General features: G+C 47.8%; 1 protein-coding gene and 1 long non-coding RNA gene across 2 annotated transcripts in view; both read right to left on the reverse strand.

Moving 5' to 3' along the window:
- Positions 1-348: 348 nt before the first annotated feature.
- LOC125291408 lies at positions 349-4,681 on the reverse strand. Its single transcript, XR_007192978.1, has 4 exons — positions 4,566-4,681; positions 3,833-3,878; positions 2,610-2,708; positions 349-536 (listed from the first exon to the last, which is right to left on the reverse strand). It is a non-coding gene; the product is annotated as an uncharacterized LOC125291408 (long non-coding RNA).
- Positions 4,682-4,726: 45 nt separating this feature from the next.
- Positions 4,727-8,968, reverse strand: part of igsf9bb (immunoglobulin superfamily, member 9Bb) — a 29,544-nt gene continuing 25,302 nt past the window's right edge. The window contains exons 18-20 of the mRNA XM_048229404.1: positions 8,758-8,968; positions 6,634-7,113; positions 4,727-5,099 (exon numbers count right to left, since the gene is read on the reverse strand). The exon at positions 8,758-8,968 is cut by the window's right edge and continues 170 nt beyond it. Of these exons, the coding sequence (XP_048085361.1) occupies positions 4,727-5,099; positions 6,634-7,113; positions 8,758-8,968 (1,064 nt within the window). The remainder of the gene's footprint in view (positions 5,100-6,633; positions 7,114-8,757) is intronic.

Below are 8,968 nucleotides of genomic sequence, written 5' to 3' on the forward strand. Positions count from 1 at the left end.
AGACTCCTTATTGTCTGCCACAACCATCATGGCCGACACAAGACTCCCCACCCTGTCCTGCTGAATCGCATGAGGGGCTGTGTGTGAGAGGAGTGCAGTGCATGTCCATGGCGGTTGTGTCGGATCTGGAGCCCAATCCCATAACGATGACAGCGGCACTGTACAGGCGCAGTTCAGCTGTGCTGGGTTAGTGTTGGGTTTGCAGTTCAGCTGTGCTGGGTTGTGTTGGGGGGGGGGTTGATTTTGTTAGTGTTGGGTTTTTTTTTTTTTTGGGGGCGTGGGGTGGTTGTGTTAATGTTGAGTTGGGTTTTTTTTTCTTGTGTTAGTGTTGGGTGGTGTTTGGGGGGTTTGCAGTCCAGCTTGGTGTTTGGTTGTGGTACTGGGTTGTGTTTGGGGATGGGGTGTTGTATTGGGTGGGTCAGCAGCGTGATCTGGCGATTCTCGTCTTCCTTCTCGGGAGGTAGATGTCTGCTTCCTCAGGTGAGATGGCGCTTACCTGAGCACTGGAGAGGGGGCGGTCTGAGAGGCGGAGACAGCTGTGAGGGGGCGGGATACAGAGTAAGGTGTGCAAGTATGTGACTGAACTGATGCTCAACTAGTGTTAATTTTGTCACATATTTTTAATTTAGTCTTAGTCTTAGTCTTGTGACGAAATGTCCTTTTTAGTCTTTGTCATATTTAGTCATTCAAATATCATTTTTGTTAGTCAAGTTTTTAGTCGACTAAAAAGTCTCATCATTTTAGTCTAGTTTTAGTCAAAAGAAAACTAAAGGTATCTTAGTCTTAGTCAGTTTTAGTCAACACATTTTAGTCTTTTTTTTTATAACAAATTATTTCTGATTACCATTTGAGTCAAATAGTGTTTCACACATCTCAATTTTCCAACAATATTGTGTGTCCACAGGGCTACTCGTCAAAGTGCAAAGACAATAAGCAAGGTGGTTCAGTGAGTAGGCCTATTGTGTAGACTAATTATAGGGTACTGTTGAAGTAGGTCTAATCTTTTTCTTTTAGCTAGGGTTAGTTAAGGGTCCTGAAACTGAAAAAGTTTGAGAAACACTGTCGTGGGGCCAAAGTATTAATGTTTGACTCAGCCACGCTTAGATGGCTTTTATATGCACCAAAACACAACACATTCCCCAAACAGACTCTCCATCTTAGCCATAGCTAACTTGTTAGCTTAACTTTCCATATTAGCTTACTTGCTAGCAAACTTTGCATCATCAGTCTAACTAGTTAAATAGTTGACATTACATGATGAACATTTTTTCGTATGGACATTCTGGGGATGTTAATTTTGTATGAGCCTAAGCTTCAACTTCTGGCATGTAGCATTGTGGCATTAGCTTAGGTAGTTAGCTTGCTAACCCTGGCAGAAATCTCCAGTGTTCTTGTTCCATGTAGTTTCGTGGTTGCAGCCACAGGGTTGCAGCAACAGCACGTAGACTAGCCTTACAGGAAAGCTGCTGCGTGCATGAACTCATTCGAATATTTTGAAAACGTAATAGCTAGATATTCTGTCTTCTTCATTTTGTAGATCTAAAAATGAAGAGAGATTTTATCTTAGTTTTATTTCATGCAAAACATTTTAGTCTCATCGTTAACAATAATGCATCTTAAGATAGTCTTATTCAGTGTTTCAGGATATTACTGTCGCCCTCGTCATCGCCCTCGCCTTAGTCATGAAAAAAAGGTCGCTGGATCTAACATATTTCCTCCCGCCTCGCCTGACCTAAATTAACACTAAGGAGTTGTGACACACCAGGGTCCTAAGCATTCCACAGTAACATGGGAAACTAAATCCCCTTTAGTGGGTGGAGTGAGATAGACAGGTCAGACAGACATCATCAGACATCAGTAGTTGCACCAGGCACGCTTGGACATCCTAGGAGTTGAGCATAGTGTTAATTTCGTCAGACGAGACGAGAGGAAATATGTTCGTCAACGACCTTTTTTTTCATGACTAAGAAAAAAAACTAAAACTAGACTAAAATGACGAGACTTTTAGTCGACTAAAACTTGACTAACAAAAATGATATTTGAATGACTAAATATGACAAAGACTAAAAAGGACATTTCGTCACAAGACTAAGACTAAGACTAAATTAAAAATAGGTGACAAAATTAACACTGCAACTCCTTCAGTAAAACTGATTTAAAGGCCAGGTTCTTCTGTGATCATGTGACCTGTTGTGCTTCCTGTCGTGTGATCATGTGACCTGATGTGCTTCCTGTCCTGTGATCATGTGACCTGATGTGCTACCTGTGTGACCATGTGACCTGATGTGCTACCTGTATGATCATGTAACCTGATGTGCCATCTGTCATGTGATCAAGTGACCTGATGTGCCACCTCTCATGTGATCATGTGACCTGATGTGCTACCTGTGTGATCATGTGACCTGATGTGCCACTTGTGTGATCATGTGACCTGATGTGCTACCTGTCCTGTGATCATGTGACCTGATGTGCCACCTGTCATGTGATCATGTGCTACCTTTGTGATCATGTGACCTGATGTGCTACCTGTGTGATCATGTGACCTGATGTGCCACCTGTCCTGTGATCATATGACCTGATGTGCTACCTGTTTGATGATGTGACCCCACCTGTCTGTCAGCTGGTCTTCCTGTGGAGGTGAACGGTGGCGGTGTGGAGATGGCTTCCCTCAGACAGGTCTCCCTCCTCCCAGACACACCCCTCCTCCTCTGGGCCCACACAGCACAACACAGCAAACAGGAGGGCAGGAGAAAAAGACAAGGGATTGGAGAGGAATTACTGACAGTGGCGGGGTGAGTGTCTGTACTGACAGTGATGTTTAGTATCTGTACTGAGAGTGATGTTTCGTATCTGTACTGACAGTGATATTTAGTATCTGTACTGAGAGTGATGTTTTGTATCTGTACTGACAGTGATGTTTAGTATCTGTACTGACAGTGGTGGGGTGAGTGTCTGTACTGACAGTGATATTTAGTGTCTGTACTGAGAGTGATGTTTCGTGTCTGTACTGACAGTGATATTTCGTATCTGTACTGAGAGTGATGTTTCGGATCTGTACTGACAGTGATACTGACGGTGATGTTTAGGGTTTATGCTGATAGTTTCTGTACTGGTACTGATATTTAGTGTCTGTTAAGTTCATCTATTCCTAGCCATGGAGGCCAACTGAGCCGGCGCTTATGTCCTGTTTCCATGGTGCTAAACGGACAAGAGATGTTTTGTGTCTGAGAGTGATGTTTAGTGTCTGTACTGAGAGTGTCGTTTAGTGTCTGAACTGAGAGTGTTGTTTAGTGTCTGTACTGAGAGTGATGTTTAGTGTCCATACTGAGAGTGTCGTTTAGTGTCTGTACTAAGAGTGACGTTTAGTGTCCGTACTGAGAGTGACGTTTAGTGTCTGTACTGAGAGTGACGTTTTGTGTCTGCACTGAGAGTGACGTTTAGTGATGTTTAGTGTCTGTACTGAGAGTGATGTTTAGTGTCTGTACTGATAGTGATGTTTAGTGTCTGTACTGAGAGTGATGTTTGTGGTTCCGCATCGGAGAGTGATGTTTAGTGTCCGCATCGAGAGTGTCGCTAGTGTCTGCGCTCAAGAGTGACGCTAGTGTCCTGCATTGAGAGGACGCTTAGTGTCTGCACGAGAGAAACGAATGCTGGTGTCTGCACTGAGAGTGACGTTTAGTGTCCGTACTGAGAGTGACATTTTGTGTCTGCACTGAGAGTGACGTTTAGTGATGTTTAGTGTCTGTACTGAGAGTGATGTTTAGTGTCTGTACTGAGAGTGATGTTTAGTGTCTGTACTGATAGTGATAGCAGGTCTTAGTCATAGCCTTACCTAGTAGGGCGACGTAGAGCCAGTCATAACACTGCCTTCCAGACAGCTGAGAATCAGAGGGGAAAACACACAAACACAGACACAGACACAGACACAGACACACACACACACACACACACACACACACACACACACACAAACCTTCAATGAGCTTGTACTGTACTTATTGCATATCTGTGATTTTACACAACCAGAGAGATACAGAGACACTAGGGTGAAAAGGTCTTAATCTTATCTAATGTAATCTAATCCAATTTAATCTCACCTATCCAAATATAATTGAACCAGCCCTAACCTAAGCTAACCTAAGCTGGTTAGGGCTGAGAACCTCTACAGTGTAGCACTATCCATTACATCTGTCATGACCTTTGTTGCCCTCCGACTCTTCTACTCTCTCTAGAAGCATCTGGAGCTCATTGTTCCCAGGGGCCACATTCTGTTTAAGAAGCATCCTGAGATGTGACTCTATCGTGAATCTATCGCGAATCTGTCATGCATATTGTCATGTTATTACGTATGTGACATTGGGGACACATTCCAACATTAGCAAGGCTAAGGATAGACCAGATGGACACTATTTTAATCCTGAGTCCGCTTAGCTTTTCTACTTTTCATATATTAGCATACATTTGATTATTCAAAAACTAAAATAATTAATACAGTTGGAGCTGTGTCCAAAAAATGCTGATTCTCACAGTGAAACTACATTGTTTTATGCATGGCCTGGGATCACCTGCAATGCCTAAACGGACCACAAGGGGGCTTCCGGTTGTAAACCCCTGATGTAGAGCTCCTCTGCTCTGCGTCTCGTTCTAGAAGCATCTAGCACCCACCCTTGGGGTCCCCACTGGGCTGCCCCTGTGGCCTCACTGCTGGTAATCGCTGGGACGGAGGCTAATTTCTCGGGCCGGTCAGGGCTCGGTGGCGGGGGCTGCCACGCTGGCTCCTCCTCCCGGGCGAGGCTGAGGCCGAAGCGGACGGCGATGGGGATGACTTCCTGGAGAAGCTGGCGGTGGAGGGCGGGAGCAGGGTGATCTCGGAGGCCTCTGATTGGAGGGAGGGTGGGGTGTGTCCGGGCCGCGGGCGGGGGCGCGGGCGGATGGGGGAACCCTGCAGCGAGGAGAGGGGGCTCTGGGTGAGCGGGGAGAGGCGCGAGGGCTGGAGGACCATGGGATGGACGCACCAGCCGGGGTCCAAGCGCCGAGGCTGGGGAGGGCTCAGCTGGGAAGTGACCTCGTACCACTGCATGTCCAGCCCACCAAACGGTCTGCAGAGAACACACACACACACACACACACACAACACACACACACACAACACACACACACACACACACAAACACACACACACACACACACACACACACGCCACGCACGCACAACACACACACACACAACACACTCTTCACAACGTAGGCCAGGCTGCTCTGGAGTAACACAGACCTCAACACACTCACCACTAGTGTTGGGTAAAACGCTTTACAAAGTACAAAGCTACAAAGTAACTCGTAACTGCAATAACATATAATAATAATATCTGTAACATAGTGGTGTAACGCGTTACTGTTGTAAATTAAAAAATCCCACTACAGTTCTAACAGTGCATGCAAAAATTACAGTTCTAACAGTGCATGCAAAAATTACAGTTCTAACAGTGCATGCAAGACTACAGTTCTAACAGTGCATGCAAAGACTACAGTTCTAACAGTGCATGCAAAAATTACAGTTCTAACAGTGCATGCAAAGACTACAGTTCTAACAGTGCATGCAAAAATGACTGAATTCTCCACTTGAGTGACTTGCATATATTAAGGCCGTAAAAAGTAGAGGAAAGCGTATTTGTACCATCACTTCTATTTCAGAGCGTATGTGAAGAGTACACATAGAATAACATATGGATAAAGTAAGAAATAAAGGCCGCACTTTACATACAAACATGTTTATTGCACAGGCGCGTTCCTCAGTGTGCTCAAGCACAAGCACACTTGAGCACACTTGAGCACACTGAGGAAGGCACACTGCAAAGTGCGGCCTTTTTTTCTTCCTTGATGTCACTTATGCGTTTGGCCGAGCACTCTAAGAAAGAAATAGGAAACTGAGCTCCTACTGACCGCCTGCTCCTACCACACAACATATGGATAAACACATTATGTCACATTAAAAGTCACGTCAATATCAGGAACATTAGGAAGATTAGAAACATATGGAACATCAGGAACATTAGGGACATAAGGAGAATTGGGAATATCAGGAAAATGAGGAACATTAGGAACATAAGGAACGTTGGGATCCCCTCTACACCCCTAGAGCTGATGCACCAGTGAAGAGAAGAATAACGGGGCTCAGTGAGATGAAGTGTGTGTGTGTGTGTGTGTGTGTGTGTGTGTGTGTGTGTGTGTGTGTGTGTGTGTGTGCAGCACTACAGTAATGCTAAAGATGAGTAAGATGAGTGTGTGTGTAGTGAGGGTGAGACTGTGTGTGTGTGTGTGTGCAGCACTACAGTAATGCTAAAGATGAGTAAGATGAGTGTGTGTGTAGTGAGGGTGAGACTGTGTGTGTGTGTGTGTGTGTGTGTGTGTGTGTGTGTGTGTGTGTGTGTGTGTGTGTTTGTGAGAGACAGAGATCAGATGATGAGGATGAATAAGACTAAGCACTACAGACTGTGTATATATGAATAAGAATGTATATAATGAATAAGAATAAGCACTACAGACTGTGTGTGTGTGTGTATGAGTTTGGCGGAGAGCAGCACTACAGACTGTCTGTATGTACGTTTAGTGGAGAGCGGGCACTGCTACTGACCCCAGCGGCGGTTCGGGCTCCGGGAGGAAGGGCAGGACAGGGACGCCCAGGCCCTGGGCCGTGTGCCGGAGCGCTCCCACCTGCTGGACCTCCTGGGCCCGCGCCTTGCTGGGAGACTTCTTATGGCGCCCCCTGGGGACGTGGAGGGGCAGCACGGCAGGGTAAGAGGAGGGGGCCGGGAGAGGAGGGGGCAGGAGCAGGGGAGCGGGGGGCGGCAGCGCGGGCTCACGCTGGAACTGGAGCTGGTGGTAGAGCGGGAACATGAGGTGCGGGCCCTCAAGTCCGGCGAAGGGCAGCGGCTCGCCCGGGTGCCACATGTCGGAGGAGCGAGACGCCGAGCTGAACTCCACCCCCGAGGAGGAGTAGAAGGGCTGCAGCTCCGCCCCCTCTTCTCCAAGCTCCTCCCCCAGCTCCTCCAGGATGGGAGGGTGGCACCCAAACGAACCCTCCAGGTGGTATGGGGGCGACGACATGACCGAGCTGAGAGAGAGAGAGAGAGAGAGAGAGAGAGAGAGAGGAGAGAGACAGAGAGAGAAAGAAAGACACACACAGAGGCAGTCAGTTTCTGAGAGAGAGGGAGAGAGAGAGATGACGGCGGTCACCTTCTGAGCAGACTCATCTCAGCATGTTAGAAGGGTGGACGGAGAGAAAGAGAGAGAGAGAGAGAGAGAGAGAGAAAGAGAGAGAGATGACGGCGGTCACCTTCTGAGCAGACTCATCTCAGCATGTTAGAAGGGTGGATGGAGAGAGAGAGAGAAAGGGAGAAAAAGAGAGAGATGACGGCGGTCACCTTCTGAGCGGACTCATCTCAGCATGTTAGAAGGGTGGATGGAGAGAGAGAGAGAGGGGGAAGAGAGGGAGAGAGAGAGATGACGGCGGTCACCTTCTGAGCAGACTCATCTCAGCATGTTAGAAGGGTGGATGGAGAGAGAGAGAGAGGGGGAAGAGAGGGAGAGAGAGAGAGAGAGATGGCGGTCACCTTCTGAGCAGACTCATCTCAGCATGTTAGAAGGGTGGATGGAGAGAGAGAGAGAGAGACTAACAGGATGTTACTACTGACACCCTCCCTGGGACATGGAGAGAGAGAGAGATGGCGGTCACCTTCTGAGCAGACTCATCTCAGCATGTTAGAAGGGTGGATGGAGAGAGAGAGAGACTAACAGGATGTTACTACTGACACCCTCCCTGGGACACGGCGAGAGAGAGTGAGAGAGAGAAAAAGAGAGAGAGAGAGAGAGAGAGAGAGAGAGACGAACAGGATGTTACTACTGACACCCTCCCTGGGACATGGAGAGAGAGAGAGAGAGACAGACAGACAGGCAGCAACAGTGGTCAGGGAAGATGAGCGACAGACAGCAACAGTGGTCAGGGAAGATGAGAGACAGACAGCAACAGTGGTCAGGAGAGGCAGGATTTCCAGTCAGAGGGAGATTGACCCACAGAACCACAATCAGGGATAGCGATGACAGTCTGTCTGAGTAGCAGAAGCCCCAGAGGGCTCTTAGCACTAGCAGTAGTAAGAGAGTGTGGACCCATTGAAAATGTTATTGTATTTTCTGTTTTTTTAACTGTATTTGCTTCAGTAATACTATTTCCTCATGCCAATGACCTGCCGATAAGGTGGGAATGATATTGACCAGCGGCAAGTGACAGATTTCCTATTGGTCGCTGTGGTTCGGCAGATTTCCTATTGGTCGCTGTGGTTCGGCAGATTTCTTATTGGTTGCTGTGGTTCGGCAGCTGAACAGTTGGTGTGGCAGCGGAACAGCGCCAAACTATTGAACTTCTTCTTCAACTTTCATAGGGTAACGCCAGCGTAACCCGTGCGTGTAACTTAGGAACGAGATAGAACTTCTTTGAATCATTATGGTCTGAGCGCTGCGTTATGCTTCACCACTGACGCTTCGTTATTTCTAATGTGATCCCCGCCTAAAGCTTATTGAATTGAATTGAGAGAAAGAGAGAGAGATATCGAGAGAGAGAGAGAGGGGGGGGGAAGAGAGGGAGAGAGAGAGAGCGAGAGAGGGAGAGAGAGAGGCAAATATCAGCGGGCAATACCAGAAAGCCATCGGTGGCTGTCTTGTCGGTACCATGCACTCTCCCTCTCCTCGTCCTGGACTGAACGAAATTCCAGGTATGTCCGACTCCTCCACGAAGGGGAATCCCCTGATGCGGTGGCGCTGGTCGCGGTGCGAGCCGGAGCTCTCTCGGATGTTGGCGGGTGGTTCCGTGTTGAAGCGTCCATCCGGGCCACGGCTGATCAGCTCGATGGGGCCCTGGGCCGGGGGCTCGTCCGGGGTGCGGCCCATCCTGGACCGCTTGCTGATTATTGCTC

This window comes from Alosa alosa, chromosome 2 (assembly GCF_017589495.1).
Source record: "Alosa alosa isolate M-15738 ecotype Scorff River chromosome 2, AALO_Geno_1.1, whole genome shotgun sequence".
Taxonomy (NCBI): domain Eukaryota; kingdom Metazoa; phylum Chordata; class Actinopteri; order Clupeiformes; family Clupeidae; genus Alosa; species Alosa alosa.